Genomic DNA, 18,513 nt, shown 5'->3' on the forward strand with positions numbered 1-18,513 from the left:
AAAAACAAATTACACAATTCCACTGGAATGTTCTGGGGGGAAAGTGAGCTGTGGTGCTTATGTGGGAAATGTGGGTTTGAGTCCAGCTCGCAACATTTCCTTTAATAATCCCTTTTCTTTTATTTGTGTCAACACAGGCCTCAGAAACTTTGGTTCTGCGTAGCGGTGACTTCCTCGTACGGGACTCCCTGTCAAGCGTGGGCGACTATGTCCTCACGTGTCGCTGGCAGCAGGACGTGATCCACTGTCGGATCAGTAAAGTCCTGGTCAAAAGCGGGCAAACCAAAATCCAGTACATGCTGGAGCATGAGAGCTTCGACTCTGTCCCCATGCTGGTCAGGCACCACACTGGCACGGGTCGACCCGTGTGCTCACGCACTGGAGCCCAGCTGCTGTGTCCGGTCAACCGAATGCTGCCGCTGAGGTACCTGGAGGCGACATTTGCTTTGGCTGGTGGGAGACCAGGATCTGCACATTCACCATCGACCCAGAGGGGGGCACACATCAAGAGACGAAGCGTTACCATGACGGATGGACTGACCACAGAGAAGATCATTCCTCACAGGTAAACCTTCATCATCATCATCATCTTCTCAAATAATAAAGTAGCTAACTCATAGTGCCTTGTTTTGTTTTGTGACCATAATCATGTAGTGTTTTTAAGGACCACCAGGAGTTAAATTGGTTCAGAGGCTCAAAATAATACATTGTTTTGTTTTGTTGTTTTTTGTTTTTGTTTTGTAACTATAGTCATTTAGTGTTTTTAGTGACCACCAGGAGTTAAATTGGTTCAGAGTCTCAAAATAATACATTGTTTTGTTTTGTTGTTTTTTGTTTTGTGACCATATCAATGTTGTTTTTCAGTGACCACCAGGAGTTAAATTGGTTCAGAGTCTCAAAATAATATATTAAAGTGTTTTGTTTTGTTGTTTCTTGTTTTGTTGTTTTGTTTTGTGACCATATTCATTTAGTGTTTTTAGTAACCACCAGGAGTTAAATTGGTTCAGAGTCTCAAAATAACATTTCGGGGTTTTTTGTTGTGTTTTTTTTATTATTATTATTTTATTTATTTATTTATTTTGTAACAATATTCATTTTGTATTTTAAGTGACCACCAGAGGTCTCAAAATAACATGTTTTGTTTTGTGACCATATTCATTTTGGTTTTTAATGATCACCAGGCGTTACATTTGTTTAGAGTCTCAAAATAACTATATATATAAATACTGTATATGTTTTGAATATATATCCAAATCTTGAATATGTTCATGTATCTCAGGTCTGAGATCAGGCATATTAATTGGTCATGTACACACGCCAAAGATGCAGGAGTGATGTGCTCATGTAGGATGTCTTGTATTAGCAGTGCAACCCAGCCTACAGAGCCAGATGAGCCTCAGACAGTCGAGCCAGAGGTGAAACCAGCGGAGGGCAGCAGCTGGTGTGTGTGTGTGTGTGTGTGTGTGTTTATGTGTGTGTGTGTTCACAGCTGGCACAGACCCCCTCCCACTCACTTCTGTTTTCCAAACAGATTTGGCCACATGGAAACCCTTCACCTGCTTCTGTGCATGTCGTCTCTAGCAGCACTGAATGTGTTTTTCAGAAAGCTTGTAGCTGTGGCTTATAAGTTGTCCACCAAAATTAGAAGCTGAAAATGCTATATGCTTGATTGTTTTGATGTTTTGATGTTTTGACATGTAAAATGTGTTTTGACATAAAGAATGAAGGTTTTAATAGCATGTTTGTCTTCTCCAGTCCCTCTACAGTGCACCATAAGGATGCCATGAGGAACTGCGCCATGAGCATGGATCAAATCCAAGAGTACCGCTGCCCGCTATCCCCTGCCTACAGCTCCAGTGAGTCCACACACACATTCTCATGCATATACAGTATCTGAATATTTAAACCCACTGATTCCATTAGCCCACTCAAAAAGTAAAGAATAATGTGCATCCAGCAAAATAAACCTAGACAGGGTGATCAGGACCTCGACACGAAGTGAATCACTGATTTGATTTGAAATATGTTATTAGCTCATTAAACGCAAAGCTTCCACGAAGAAACACGTCGATCTAGCACATTTTTACATGGAAAAGTAGCGCAGAGGATTAGAAAAACGCATTCTATGTGAACAGCGCCTACCAGTGAGCAAAAAAATCCTTCTGGCAACGAAATGAACACTACAACAATATAATCATAGGCCTACTATTGGGGGCCATTCACACAGAACTATTGAAAAGTTAAACTTTTGAAAAACATGTCTCTAAATCTTGCATTTCACTGCCCTGCATCGTGTTTTTAACTGCAAAATGCAAGAAGAAATGGGAAAAAAAACAAAAAAACGGAAAAGCGTTGCATTTATAGTATGCCGTGTCATGTGCGAGATGCTGCAAAAGATGCAAGAAAAAATATCAAACATGTCCATATAGCGCATGTTAACATAGAAAAACATGGACAGTGGACTGCAAAAATGCATTTTTTTTAAACTTCCATTTTTAAAAAACGCATCCCTAGACCATTTTTGTTCCACTACCCAGCGCCTCGCATTTTTAACCTCAAAAACGCATTCTTTGTGAACACCCCCTTAATACTGAAGTCATCCGGTTTTGTTTTAAATGCAGTCAGTTACTGAGGGTCACCAGCTGTATTTGAATGAAACGGAGAGAGCATGTTCGTCGTGTGATACGACAGACATGAAAGAAGAGTGAGCCTCCGATACCTTTGAGCAGTCATTTTTATTGACGACGGTCATTATCGGGGAATAATTGGACTCGGAATGTTGCAACTGACCAATCAAAATCAAGCGTTTCAGAGAGCCACGTAATAGTCTGTTATTTTGTTTGTTTCTCCAGTCTCCCGCCACAGACATGGCTCAGGTGGGCGTGTCCTCGCCGTGATCCCGCCTTCTCCAGTGATGCGGCGCTCCAGCGATCCACATCTCTCGCCATCCTCCTCCAATAACAACCTTCCCTGCTCAGACATGCCCCCCAGCACCCACTGCACGCCTGCCCACGGTTACCCGTCTGAGAGTTCAGAGCAGGGCGGCAGCTACTGTGAGCTGAGACCCGGTCAAGCCCCCTTTCCTACCTGCAAGAGCTACGTAGAGAGGCTGAGGGTGGAGGATGGCCGAAGTCCGGACTCTGGAGCCCCAGATGGAGTGGAGGGCTTCATGCTCCCCCTGATGGAGACCAGCTCCTCCTTCAAGCCTGGGAAATACCAGTCGACTCTTCTGCCAGCCGAGAATAAACCTCTGGAGATGAGTGTTTTGAAGAGGGTGAAGGAGCTTCTGGCAGAGGTGGATCCCAAAACAGCCGCCAAGCACATCACCAAGGCAGACTGCACGGTAAAAAAAAACACAAATAAATAGATTGCCATCAGAAGAAACTGACACTCACTGGCTATATTACTGTTTCCCAATACATTACTAAATTTTATTAGCATTTTAATAAATTGTATCACCACTCTAATTAGGTGCCTTGAACAATACATCTATAACCATAAAATAAAAATTCTGCACTCTAAAAAAATATTTATTGAATTTTGGCAGGACGATTTTGAAACACGTTTCAGCTATTGACCTTCTTCTGTATGGTGCTTCACTGTTTATCAGGAATGATATACAAAGCAAAGATTATTGTTAAGTGTTGATAATAAAACAATCAATCCACGAACTCCAGTTCAACTCCATCTGAAACAAATCATAATACAGTAATGGGAACAAGTAACACATCAGGCAAAAATTCTGTTCATAAATATTGAAAAATAAAATGAGAATAATAATTGCAAAAACGATGAAAGCTCGAAATTCACATTTAAACCCATAGTTAGCAATGGTTCAGTCAATGAACCTTTCTCAGGGTTACATAAGAGTGAAGAAGGTAAATTGACTGAAATGTTACTAAAAAAAATTCATAATGATGTATTTAATTTCTATTAATTAACAGTTTCTTGCTGAGAATTTTTAAATCAGTTTTCTAGAGACATTTTTCAGTTGTTTTGTTCACAAATGTATAACTAGGTCAAAAACACAGACCCATTTTTACCCATATAGCCCAGATTCAGTTTTTAAAATATATATTTAGTTGGTTTTAGTTAGATCGGTTTAGATAGGTTTTAGGTGGGTGCATATTTGTAATTAATGAAAACTACTACTAATAATAGTCATAATAATAAATACAGCATTATTGTTAATTATAGAAAATTATATGGTATATTTATTATCAATGTAGCATTTGGACCAATCAGACACACACAACTTTTTGTTATATTTAACAAATAATATCGAACTCCCCATCACCTAACCAAATGGCCAATTACGAGGGTCTATGGACCCTTCCCCCGAAATGCACCTAACACCTCAGAAAAGCAGAACAGGCCTCTGGTTCCATGGTAACCAATGCTGATATCACTGGTTTTATGGCCTAAAAGGAATGCAGGGGATAAACTCCCTCATTTTCCTCATAAGAAAGGCACAAATGCACAGGAGAAACTGACTTTTCTACTAATTAATTCATAGGAAAACCTTCTTTGAATGAACACCCATTTTCTTCAGGCCATTGTGTATATTATTGCTGTGTTGTATTTAATCTGTTGTATTATAGACTATTTTTATTCATGCTTACGATAAACCACTCATTCATATAAGTAACTCTACCATGTCTAGTATCTATGAATTCGTCTTCGGATGATCTAACTGAGAGTGCATATTACATGCTGATACCTCTGCAACATATGGATGTTCTAAGAATCATTACTAATTTCTGCATCAACACCCAAGTGAATTACATATGCAAAATACCATGCTTACAGACAAAGACTCATAAAAATCCTCAGTATGTCCAACCTCCCGCTTGGGATTTCAGCCTTCCTCATTGGACGAACCCATCTTGAGAGGCGTGAATCTCTGCAGGCTTTAAAAGGCCACACTCCATGTGACCCGCCCCTGTTCGGTGGTTCAGTGAGATGCTAAGATGAAGATGTGAGAAACGCTCCAGGATACCAAAGCTCGTGCCAGGCTCCGGCCTAGTCCTTTTCATTCATCAAGTGATTCTGACTCAAACTAGCTCTTTCTCATCAACCAACTTCAGCAAGATCTTGGGGCCGTAAGATCGCATCAGGAATCTTTGTTCATACAGACGTGCAAGTATCAAACTTAGTCGATTTAATTGATGCATTAAGTATCAGTTACACCTTTTTACAAGGTTTGTTTGAACTAAGAATCTGACGTTTTCCCTCAGGTTTTAGATCTGCTGAATATGCAAAAATGGTTCCATAAATGTCATTCCTTATGTCTCTTTCTTTAGTGCTAAACTTTAACCCTTTCCTATACCAACTGTATGTGTGTGTGTGTGTATGTGTATGTTAGACCAGCTTAATGTGTTTATGTAGTATGTTAGACTAGTTTAAGTGTTTATGTAGTTAATAAAACCTTACTTGTATCACACTTGACGTGTTCATTGTTTACTCATAACCGGAGTCAATAATCATGCAGATTTACGTTACAAACTTATAGAATTGTACAGTAAGAAAGTTATTTCCTTTAACCAGGAAATTAACGTTCTTAGAATTGACAAGACGGTTGACCCTGAGTGGTCAGCTAAATATCTACAGTGGATCTAAAATATTAATAATTAATCATAATTAGTTATGGTTAATTATTCATATTTCCCCATGAGCTGATTCGCTACATCAAATCTAATAAGTCAGTGAGAGCTGCACATATAGAAACAAAAAGAGATCAGTTTTTCAGGTCTGGTCACGTGGTCTTTGTTTTGGGCCAGATTCTGATTTCAACTTAAAGCCCAAATATATCTCTGCTATATCATGACTAGCCCCCTTAAAAGGGATAGTTCACCCAAAAATGAAAATTCTGTCATCATTTACTCACCCTCAAGAAGATGTTTTAAAAAATGTTGACGGTAGCCACTGACTTTTTTTTCATACTATGTAAGCCAATGGCTACCATCAACTGTTTTGTTACTAATATTCTTCACAATATCTTCTTTTGTGTTCAATGATGACAGAATTTTTGACAACTCATTTTTGGGTGAACTATCTCTTTAACCACACAACTTACCACAATTTACTTATTAGTGCTTTTTGATACCTGACTGATGTCGCAAATTACTGTTTACTATTAAATAAATTATTCTTACATGAATTGTTGGAGGACCCAGGACAACATTACCAGTTCTCATACACATTTACATTTCCAAACACTCCCAAAGAAGTACACAAACTGTACAAATGACCAGTAAACCCCACGACAGACAGACAGAATGACATTTGATTGGTTCTCAAGTCCTTGATTCTGTTTTCTGATCCATGAGAGCAGACAACATTATGTAAGGCACACGTGAAGCTGACTGATAAAGTCTGGATGGCACACCAAACCTTTCATCAGTGTTGTCTTCCATTAACATCTAAACCTCCAGGGTTAATAAACTCTTTCCACACTGCTGTTTACCACATTCATCATGTGATGAGTTCAAGGGTAATTAAATGTCTTCTGTTCTGACTGTGAATATATTAGGGTGGAGATAAAGGGATGGGGTTGAATATATTGCTCGTGTAACTGTGTGGCCATCTGCAGGTTGCTAGGATACTGGGCGTTACCAAGGAGATGCAGAGGATGATGGGAGTGAGCTCGGGGCTGGAGCTGCTGACTCTTCCGCATGGACACCAGCTGAGGCTGGATCTGCTGGAGAGGTGAGGAAACACTTACACTCATACAGACATATCAAAATCAGGACATGCCGCAGACTTCAGCTGTTCTGAAGTGAAGGGAATAACACCGAAATCAACAGCCAATGAAGTCCAGTAATTAACTCTATTCCAAACAGCAGATGGACATTTTTAGGCGAACTATCCCTTTTAGCTGATTTACAGAATTACAGATAATGAAAATAATTCAGAATTAAACCATGCAATAAAATGAAAAAAAGACAATAACTACAGTTTTTATTAAGCATATATATATATATATATATATATATATATATATATATATAATTATACTTAATACTGATGTTATTATGTTATTTAGTGTTTTACTTTTTCATAAAAGTATAGCAAGAACACAAACCAAGTTTGGGGTCAGTAATATGTTTTTTCTTTTAAATAAGAAGTATGAAATGAATACTTTTATTAAGCAAGGATGCAATAAATATATCAACAGTGTCAGTAAAGACATTTATAATTGTCCGAACAGATTTACCGCAAAAATATTAAGCAGCACAACTGTTTTCAACATTGATAATAATAGTTGTGCATGTTTCTCGAGCAGCAAATCAGCATATTAGAATGATTTCTGAAGGATCATGTGACACTGAAGACTGTATAAAAAATAAATTAAAATTCAAAACTGTGTTATTATGTTAATAATATTTTGCAATATTACTGTATTTTTTATCAAATAAACGCTGCTTTCGTGAGCATAAGAGACAAAAATATTACAAAATCTTACCAACTCCAAATATTTGAACATTAGTGTGTAAGTTGAAAATGAACACAGCAATACTCATATAAATCTAAAAACATACATATATATAAAACAAGCCATCATACGATTTACAGAGATACAGTATTAGATGTTTTCTAGCAACTTGTCCTGTATCACTGCAGCTGTATTGAATATATTTGAGTGATCAGCTGTGTTCTGCTTTCTTTGTCTCTTGTTCAACAGGTTTTACACCATGTCTATAATGATGGCGGTGGATTTGTTGGGTTGTACGGGCAGCACAGAGGAGAGAGCCGCCCTCCTGTATAAAACCATCCAGCTGGCTGCTGAACTCAAGAGCAACATGGGCAACATGTACGGATTCGCTGCGGTCATGAGAGCGCTGGAGCTGCCGCAGGTGAGAACGCACACCTGTCCTCTCAGACCACAGCATATGAGCTGTCATTCATGGTTTAAGTACCAAAGTTTAATAGCAAGTTTAAAACAATAGTCATGCGTAGTAATAATTTGTATATCAGAATAGTATTATTTAGATGTATTATTTAACTCGTGCTGATCGTTCTAAGGTTGCAATTATTTTCCAGTAAACGCACAGCTATGTAGTAGCTCCGGATATATTACAGTTGTATATTTCTGTATATTCTGTGATGTTTGGTGTAGATCTCACGGCTGGAGCAGACATGGATAACACTGCGACAGAGACACACAGAAGGCGCCATCCTCTATGAGAAGAAACTCAAGCCATTCCTGAAGGCCATTACTGATGGGAAAGGTAGAACAGGGTGTCTTAAACAATGTTCTTTAATGACGAAATGCTGTTAATATTCTTCACTACAGAACGTTTATTATTAGTGACAGTAGAAAATCCTAAGCAATTGGTAAAGAATCACATGGACAATATTCTTGATAGTGGTCGACCGATATATATCTCCAAAGGCATTTTTAAATTATCGGTATTCGCCGATTAATTTTTCTCTTTGGCCGATAAGTGTCAGAGGTAGCTTTTATTTTGAAAGCAGTGGGACTTTTATTTTGATAGAGATAAGAACCCAACCAACGCCTGTGCGCACACATGAGTGTTATCTTTCAGTTCTTGATTTCAAACTATGCTGCGTTATATCCAGTTTGCCATTATGTCATATTCATGTCGTATGTTATTGTGTTCTGTATGTAAAATTAGTGTTAACTGGTCTTTATTTGAGAAAATAGGATTTGCAGTGCGCACAAACTACTACTATAGGATTACAGAATCAAAAGGTTGTTAAAGCATAAATTTGTTAATTTTTACAGTTTTTAGTTATATTTTTAAATAGAATTAATTTAATTCCAGCAATCCTGCATATTATTTTAATTAAACTGTGTAATATAATATACTGTATATTTTTATGTATGATATTTGCTTTACCCTGCTCTCTAAGATATTGATACTGACATAAACCATCAAAACAAAAAAAAACAAAAAAATATCAACCACTAATTCTTAAAATTTATGGAATTAATATTCATTACAATTCATGTTGATGTAATTTACAAGATTTATTGTTTTATTTATTAACTTTCCTGCATTTGAATTCACGTTCATGTAAATTATTTATTTGAAATACCATCTGATAATGTTTTTTTTTTTATAAATATAATTGATAATAAAAGTAACATAATGAATGTAATAAAAGATCAGAGAATATTTTGATTTTACTCATTTATTATTTAATTTAGTTTTTTATATCTTCATTTTTACTTATCAATCTTTTATTTAATTTGGCACTGGCAATTATATAATTATATAAATCACAAATGTGACCCTGGACCACAAAACTACTCTTAAGTCGCTGGGGTATATTTGCAGCAATAGCCAAAATACATTGTATGGGTCAAAATAAAAATGCTCTTTTATGCCAAAAATCATTAGGATATTACGTAAAGATCATGTTCCATGAAGATATTTTGTAAATTTCCTACCGTAAATATATCAAAACTTCATTTTTGATTAGTAATATGCATTGCTAAGAACTTCATTTGGACAACTTTAAAGGCGATTTTCTCAATATTTCGATTTTTTTGCACCCTCAGATTCCAGATTTTCAAATAGTTGTCTCTCGGACAAATATTGTCCTATCCTAACAAACCATACATCATTTGGAAATCTTATTTATTCAGCTTTCAGATGATGTATAAATCTCAATTTCGAAAAAATTGACACTTAAGACTGGTTTTGTGGTCCAGGGTCACAAATCCCCCAGTAGTTCCAACTGTTTTTTAATATTTATTTATTTATAATTATTTCTTAATCTTTCAGAGAGCTGTGTCCTCTCGAACACCTCTTTCCCTCACGTGGTGCCGGTGTTGTCGCTGCTGGAGCGCGGTGTGGCGGCAGGCGAGGCGCTGGAGTCCTGGGAGAGTGTGGAGTCGGGAGTGGATGTGGTCATGAGTCACCTAGAAGCAGCCCGAACCATCGCTCACCATGGAGGACTGTATCGCACCAACACTGAGAGCAAGCTTCAGGGTAAACTATTAACCTGTGTTACAATTAAAATATAAAATCCAAGCATTTAATATTAGACACGATTATTAAACTTAACTTAATAAATAATAATTTACTAAAGTTAGCCTAAAAAGCATGCATGGATGTACACTTTGAAGATATATACAATATAACATTCAGGCATATACTTTAATTTGGACTGCAGTGCACTAGTCCTATTTTCTAGTCCACATACTTTATGTGGTGTTCACAATCTCCACACAGATTTCCAGGAGCGGAAGGAGGTGCTGGAAATCTTCTGTACAGAGTTTCAGATGAGGCTTTTATGGGGCAGCCGTGGCTCTGAAGGAAGCCAGGCCGAGCGCTATGAGAAGTTTGACAAAGTCCTCACTGCTCTGTCCCACAAGCTAGAACCTCCTGTACGACACAGTGAATTATAGCACCCCCGCACCCACAAATTGTATGATCCCTGACCTTCCTGTCACTCCTACTCCTGGTCCATGCTTTTTGGGGGGAGCCGGAGAATATGACAATGAGGGACTCGCTCTGCAAAACAAGGCACAAAAGGGGACAGGCTTTATGCGAGCATGATAGCGCCTCCTAAAGAACACAGTCGTGAATTGCAGCAATGGAATGAAATAAAAATCTAAAGCCAAAATCTCTTCTTCAGTGGTGATCAAGGGCACTTCCTTTTCAAAAAGAGAGAATGTGATGAAGTGCACATTGACTTTAACCCAAATGGGTCTGAATCCTGTTTTATGTGAATCCATGATTTAGTTTCCATCAGCTTTTATGTCGATAAAAAAGCAAAGATGTCTTGCAGAAGTGACGTGTCTCTGTACCCTAGATGAGACTGCATTGACTTAACATAGTCACGATTTATTGCTGGAATAGATTGAACACACACTCACTTTTCAAATGTCTGAATGTAAGTTGCCAAATCATGAATTCAAACAGATGTCTACTGGATAAAGAGTCTTATTTTTATGCTCAATTTTTGGGTTCACTTCTGTGTTTTTTCGCTGTTGTCATGGCTTTATCGATAGAAATGGAGTCGACAGTTACTGTGAGGAATTGGGCCTTCATTTTTAATGAGTGTCTTAACAGATGCTCACATTCACACTCTCTCCAGGTCTGACAGCATTGCTTCTCAGAGCGCGTTGATGTCTGTATGTGTTAGAGAAGAAGTGTAAGATAGAAGACATACTGTTTTCTTTCCTCTCTTTCTGTCATGCTGAGTTTTTTTTTTGTCTAAAGGGGTCATATCATGATGAATGAAATTTTCCCTATTTGTAAATACAGAGTTCATTATAACTATCAGAATTTAAAAATCCAGTGCTAAAAATATGCATTTATTGAAACTAAATAGCAAAATGAGATTTTGGCATCTGAAACTCAAGGTCATTAGCATATGGCCACCCACTTTACACATCAACATCACATATTAGGTGTGCATTCATTCTGCTAAACACCAGAAGAGCTCATGATAAGAGTAAAATTGTGAAACTAGTAAAAACCCACCACATATTGTGCTGTTTTTTGCTGTGTGTAGCACCTACAGCTCTGCAGATCCTTCTAAAGGATCCCAGTGTTGAAAACAAGTTCATTTTCAGCACAAATTGTTTTATGAATCAGTTACATTATATTAGCAACCCCACAGCTCATGTGTTTCTCATTTCATATACGAAGAAGGTCATTTGCATAAAGTCTTAAAGGCGCAGCAGCACAAAAACAGCCTGTTTAATTCCAACATCAGAAAGAGGGTGGAAATGGACATAAAAAAATTTAAAAAATTTAAATAGCAAAAAATCATGATATGACCGCTTTAATATCTTTCATGACAGATACGCTGTCTTTTAGATACATAATGTATATTCTCAATGAGACTGGATCACAATGAATGTCACACTCTAAAAAATGCTGGGTTAAATACAACCCAGTGCTGGGTAAAATATGGACAAACCCAGCAATTGGGCTGTTTTAACCCAGCGGTTGGGTTAAATGTTTAACCCAACCTTTTGGTTAGTAACCCAAACGCTGGGTCAAAATAACCCAATTGCTGGGTTTGTCCATATTTTACCCAGCACTGGGTTGTATTTAACCCAGCATTTTTTAGAGTGTGACATTCATTGTGATCCAGTCTCATTGAGAATATACATTATGTATCTAAAAGACAGCGTATCTGTCATGAAAGATATTAAAGCGGTCATATCATGATTTTTTGCTATTTAAATTTTTTAAATTTTTTTATGTCCATTTCCACCCTCTTTCTGATGTTGGAATTAAACAGGCTGTTTTTGTGCTGCTGCGCCTTTAAGACTTTATGCAAATGACCTTCTTCGTATATGAAATGAGAAACACATGAGCTGTGGGGTTGCTAATATAATGTAACTGATTCATAAAACAATTTGTGCTGAAAATGAACTTGTTTTCAACACTGGGATCCTTTAGAAGGATCTGCAGAGCTGTAGGTGCTACACACAGCAAAAAACAGCACAATATGTGGTGGGTTTTTACTAGTTTCACAATTTTACTCTTATCATGAGCTCTTCTGGTGTTTAGCAGAATGAATGCACAAATGAGGGACTCGCTCTGCAAAACAAGGCACAAAAGGGGACAGGCTTTATGCGAGCATGATAGCGCCTCCTAAAGAACACAGTCGTGAATTGCAGCAATGGAATGAAATAAAAATCTAAAGCCAAAATCTCTTCTTCAGTGGTGATCAAGGGCACTTCCTTTTCAAAAAGAGAGAATGTGATGAAGTGCACATTGACTTTAACCCAAATGGGTCTGAATCCTGTTTTATGTGAATCCATGATTTAGTTTCCATCAGCTTTTATGTCGATAAAAAAGCAAAGATGTCTTGCAGAAGTGACGTGTCTCTGTACCCTAGATGAGACTGCATTGACTTAACATAGTCACGATTTATTGCTGGAATAGATTGAACACACACTCACTTTTCAAATGTCTGAATGTAAGTTGCCAAATCATGAATTCAAACAGATGTCTACTGGATAAAGAGTCTTATTTTTATGCTCAATTTTTGGGTTCACTTCTGTGTTTTTTCGCTGTTGTCATGGCTTTATCGATAGAAATGGAGTCGACAGTTACTGTGAGGAATTGGGCCTTCATTTTTAATGAGTGTCTTAACAGATGCTCACATTCACACTCTCTCCAGGTCTGACAGCATTGCTTCTCAGAGCGCTTTGGTGTCTGTATGTGTTAGAGAAGAAGTGTAAGATAGAAGACATACTGTTTTCTTTCCTCTCTTTCTGTCATGCTGAGTTTTTTTTTTGTCTAAAGGGGTCATATCATGATGAATGAAATTTTCCCTATTTGTAAATACAGAGTTCATTATAACTATCAGAATTTAAAAATCCAGTGCTAAAAATATGCATTTATTGAAACTAAATAGCAAAATGAGATTTTGGCATCTGAAACTCAAGGTCATTAGCATATGGCCACCCACTTTACACATCAACATCACATATTAGGTGTGCATTCATTCTGCTAAACACCAGAAGAGCTCATGATAAGAGTAAAATTGTGAAACTAGTAAAAACCCACCACATATTGTGCTGTTTTTTGCTGTGTGTAGCACCTACAGCTCTGCAGATCCTTCTAAAGGATCCCAGTGTTGAAAACAAGTTCATTTTCAGCACAAATTGTTTTATGAATCAGTTACATTATATTAGCAACCCCACAGCTCATGTGTTTCTCATTTCATATACGAAGAAGGTCATTTGCATAAAGTCTTAAAGGCGCAGCAGCACAAAAACAGCCTGTTTAATTCCAACATCAGAAAGAGGGTGGAAATGGACATAAAAAAATTTAAAAAATTTAAATAGCAAAAAATCATGATATGACCGCTTTAATATCTTTCATGACAGATACGCTGTCTTTTAGATACATAATGTATATTCTCAATGAGACTGGATCACAATGAATGTCACACTCTAAAAAATGCTGGGTTAAATACAACCCAGTGCTGGGTAAAATATGGACAAACCCAGCAATTGGGTTATTTTGACCCAGCGTTTGGGTTACTAACCAAAAGGTTGGGTTAAACATTTAACCCAACCGCTGGGTTAAAACAGCCCAATTGCTGGGTTTGTCCATATTTGACCCAGCACTGGGTTGTATTTAACCCAGCATTTTTTAGAGTGTGACATTCATTGTGATCCAGTCTCATTGAGAATATACATTATGTATCTAAAAGACAGCGTATCTGTCATGAAAGATATTAAAGCGGTCATATCATGATTTTTTGCTATTTAAATTTTTTAAATTTTTTTATGTCCATTTCCACCCTCTTTCTGATGTTGGAATTAAACAGGCTGTTTTTGTGCTGCTGCGCCTTTAAGACTTTATGCAAATGACCTTCTTCGTATATGAAATGAGAAACACATGAGCTGTGGGGTTGCTAATATAATGTAACTGATTCATAAAACAATTTGTGCTGAAAATGAACTTGTTTTCAACACTGGGATCCTTTAGAAGGATCTGCAGAGCTGTAGGTGCTACACACAGCAAAAAACAGCACAATATGTGGTGGGTTTTTACTAGTTTCACAATTTTACTCTTATCATGAGCTCTTCTGGTGTTTAGCAGAATGAATGCACACCTAATATGTGATGTTGATGTGTAAAGTGGGTGGCCATATGCTAATGACCTTGAGTTTCAGATGCCAAAATCTCATTTTGCTATTTAGTTTCAATAAATGCATATTTTTAGCACTGGATTTTTAAATTCTGATAGTTATAATGAACTCTGTATTTACAAATAGGGAAAATTTCATTCCTCATGATATGACCCCTTTAGACAAAAAAAAAACTCAGCATGACAGAAAGAGAGGAAAGAAAACAGTATGTCTTCTATCTTACACTTCTTCTCTAACACATACAGACACCAAAGCGCTCTGAGAAGCAATGCTGTCAGACCTGGAGAGAGTGTGAATGTGAGCATCTGTTAAGACACTCATTAAAAATGAAGGCCCAATTCCTCACAGTAACTGTCGACTCCATTTCTATCGATAAAGCCATGACAACAGCGAAAAAACACAGAAGTGAACCCAAAAATTGAGCATAAAAATAAGACTCTTTATCCAGTAGACATCTGTTTGAATTCATGATTTGGCAACTTACATTCAGACATTTGAAAAGTGAGTGTGTGTTCAATCTATTCCAGCAATAAATCGTGACTATGTTAAGTCAATGCAGTCTCATCTAGGGTACAGAGACACGTCACTTCTGCAAGACATCTTTGCTTTTTTATCGACATAAAAGCTGATGGAAACTAAATCATGGATTCACATAAAACAGGATTCAGACCCATTTGGGTTAAAGTCAATGTGCACTTCATCACATTCTCTCTTTTTGAAAAGGAAGTGCCCTTGATCACCACTGAAGAAGAGATTTTGGCTTTAGATTTTTATTTCATTCCATTGCTGCAGTTCACGACTGTGTTCTTTAGGAGGCGCTATCATGCTCGCATAAAGCCTGTCCCCTTTTGTGCCTTGTTTTGCAGAGCGAGTCCCTCATTGTCATATTCTCCGGCTCCCCCCTAAAAGCATGGACCAGGAGTAGGAGTGACAGGAAGGTCAGGGATCATACAATTTGTGGGTGCGGGGGTGCTATAATTCACTGTGTCGTACAGGAGGTTCTAGCTTGTGGGACAGAGCAGTGAGGACTTTGTCAAACTTCTCATAGCGCTCGGCCTGGCTTCCTTCAGAGCCACGGCTGCCCCATAAAAGCCTCATCTGAAACTCTGTACAGAAGATTTCCAGCACCTCCTTCCGCTCCTGGAAATCTGTGTGGAGATTGTGAACACCACATAAAGTATGTGGACTAGAAAATAGGACTAGTGCACTGCAGTCCAAATTAAAGTATATGCCTGAATGTTATATTGTATATATCTTCAAAGTGTACATCCATGCATGCTTTTTAGGCTAACTTTAGTAAATTATTATTTATTAAGTTAAGTTTAATAATCGTGTCTAATATTAAATGCTTGGATTTTATATTTTAATTGTAACACAGGTTAATAGTTTACCCTGAAGCTTGCTCTCAGTGTTGGTGCGATACAGTCCTCCATGGTGAGCGATGGTTCGGGCTGCTTCTAGGTGACTCATGACCACATCCACTCCCGACTCCACACTCTCCCAGGACTCCAGCGCCTCGCCTGCCGCCACACCGCGCTCCAGCAGCGACAACACCGGCACCACGTGAGGGAAAGAGGTGTTCGAGAGGACACAGCTCTCTGAAAGATTAAGAAATAATTATAAATAAATAAATATTAAAAAACAGTTGGAACTACTGGGGGATTTGTGACCCTGGACCACAAAACCAGTCTTAAGTGTCAATTTTTTCGAAATTGAGATTTATACATCATCTGAAAGCTGAATAAATAAGATTTCCAAATGATGTATGGTTTGTTAGGATAGGACAATATTTGTCCGAGAGACAACTATTTGAAAATCTGGAATCTGAGGGTGCAAAAAAATCGAAATATTGAGAAAATCGCCTTTAAAGTTGTCCAAATGAAGTTCTTAGCAATGCATATTACTAATCAAAAATGAAGTTTTGATATATTTACGGTAGGAAATTTACAAAATATCTTCATGGAACATGATCTTTACGTAATATCCTAATGATTTTTGGCATAAAAGAGCATTTTTATTTTGACCCATACAATGTATTTTGGCTATTGCTGCAAATATACCCCAGCGACTTAAGAGTAGTTTTGTGGTCCAGGGTCACATTTGTGATTTATATAATTATATAATTGCCAGTGCCAAATTAAATAAAAGATTGATAAGTAAAAATGAAGATATAAAAAACTAAATTAAATAATAAATGAGTAAAATCAAAATATTCTCTGATCTTTTATTACATTCATTATGTTACTTTTATTATCAATTATATTTATAAAAAAAAAAACATTATCAGATGGTATTTCAAATAAATAATTTACATGAACGTGAATTCAAATGCAGGAAAGTTAATAAATAAAACAATAAATCTTGTAAATTACATCAACATGAATTGTAATGAATATTAATTCCATAAATTTTAAGAATTAGTGGTTGATATTTTTTTGTTTTTTTTTGTTTTGATGGTTTATGTCAGTATCAATATCTTAGAGAGCAGGGTAAAGCAAATATCATACATAAAAATATACAGTATATTATATTACACAGTTTAATTAAAATAATATGCAGGATTGCTGGAATTAAATTAATTCTATTTAAAAATATAACTAAAAACTGTAAAAATTAACAAATTTATGCTTTAACAACCTTTTGATTCTGTAATCCTATAGTAGTAGTTTGTGCGCACTGCAAATCCTATTTTCTCAAATAAAGACCAGTTAACACTAATTTTACATACAGAACACAATAACATACGACATGAATATGACATAATGGCAAACTGGATATAACGCAGCATAGTTTGAAATCAAGAACTGAAAGATAACACTCATGTGTGCGCACAGGCGTTGGTTGGGTTCTTATCTCTATCAAAATAAAAGTCCCACTGCTTTCAAAATAAAAGCTACCTCTGACACTTATCGGCCAAAGAGAAAAATTAATCGGCGAATACCGATAATTTAAAAATGCCTTTGGAGATATATATCGGTCGACCACTATCAAGAATATTGTCCATGTGATTCTTTACCAATTGCTTAGGATTTTCTACTGTCACTAATAATAAACGTTCTGTAGTGAAGAATATTAACAGCATTTCGTCATTAAAGAACATTGTTTAAGACACCCTGTTCTACCTTTCCCATCAGTAATGGCCTTCAGGAATGGCTTGAGTTTCTTCTCATAGAGGATGGCGCCTTCTGTGTGTCTCTGTCGCAGTGTTATCCATGTCTGCTCCAGCCGTGAGATCTACACCAAACATCACAGAATATACAGAAATATACAACTGTAATATATCCGGAGCTACTACATAGCTGTGCGTTTACTGGAAAATAATTGCAACCTTAGAACGATCAGCACGAGTTAAATAATACATCTAAATAATACTATTCTGATATACAAATTATTACTACGCATGACTATTGTTTTAAACTTGCTATTAAACTTTGGTACTTAAACCATGAATGACAGCTCATATGCTGTGGTCTGAGAGGACAGGTGTGCGTTCTCACCTGCGGCAGCTCCAGCGCTCTCATGACCGCAGCGAATCCGTACATGTTGCCCATGTTGCTCTTGAGTTCAGCAGCCAGCTGGATGGTTTTATACAGGAGGGCGGCTCTCTCCTCTGTGCTGCCCGTACAACCCAACAAATCCACCGCCATCATTATAGACATGGTGTAAAACCTGTTGAACAAGAGACAAAGAAAGCAGAACACAGCTGATCACTCAAATATATTCAATACAGCTGCAGTGATACAGGACAAGTTGCTAGAAAACATCTAATACTGTATCTCTGTAAATCGTATGATGGCTTGTTTTATATATATGTATGTTTTTAGATTTATATGAGTATTGCTGTGTTCATTTTCAACTTACACACTAATGTTCAAATATTTGGAGTTGGTAAGATTTTGTAATATTTTTGTC

General features: G+C 37.0%; 2 protein-coding genes across 2 annotated transcripts in view; one reads left to right on the forward strand and one right to left on the reverse strand.

Annotated features, from left to right (window-relative positions):
- Positions 1-11,127, forward strand: part of LOC107595550 (SH2 domain-containing protein 3C-like) — a 57,420-nt gene extending 46,293 nt beyond the window's left edge. Inside the window, exons 5-13 of the mRNA XM_016285980.1 lie at positions 138-565; positions 1,367-1,441; positions 1,756-1,856; positions 2,853-3,343; positions 6,593-6,708; positions 7,685-7,856; positions 8,120-8,231; positions 9,756-9,962; positions 10,206-11,127. Of these exons, the coding sequence (XP_016141466.1) occupies positions 138-565; positions 1,367-1,441; positions 1,756-1,856; positions 2,853-3,343; positions 6,593-6,708; positions 7,685-7,856; positions 8,120-8,231; positions 9,756-9,962; positions 10,206-10,381 (1,878 nt within the window). The 3' untranslated portion in view covers positions 10,382-11,127. The remainder of the gene's footprint in view (positions 1-137; positions 566-1,366; positions 1,442-1,755; positions 1,857-2,852; positions 3,344-6,592; positions 6,709-7,684; positions 7,857-8,119; positions 8,232-9,755; positions 9,963-10,205) is intronic.
- Positions 11,128-14,112: 2,985 nt separating this feature from the next.
- On the reverse strand, positions 14,113-18,266 carry LOC107595580 (SH2 domain-containing protein 3C-like). Its single transcript, XM_016286016.1, has 4 exons — positions 18,099-18,266; positions 17,724-17,835; positions 15,993-16,199; positions 14,113-15,749 (listed from the first exon to the last, which is right to left on the reverse strand). The coding sequence occupies exons 1-4, from the start codon at positions 18,258-18,260 to the stop codon at positions 15,574-15,576; spliced, it is 657 nt and encodes a 218-aa protein (XP_016141502.1). The 5' UTR covers positions 18,261-18,266; the 3' UTR covers positions 14,113-15,573.
- Between the last annotated feature and the right edge of the window lie 247 nt (positions 18,267-18,513).

Source organism: Sinocyclocheilus grahami, unplaced genomic scaffold (genome assembly GCF_001515645.1).
Source record: "Sinocyclocheilus grahami isolate Dianchi unplaced genomic scaffold, SAMN03320097.WGS_v1.1 scaffold204.1, whole genome shotgun sequence".
NCBI lineage: Eukaryota > Metazoa > Chordata > Actinopteri > Cypriniformes > Cyprinidae > Sinocyclocheilus > Sinocyclocheilus grahami.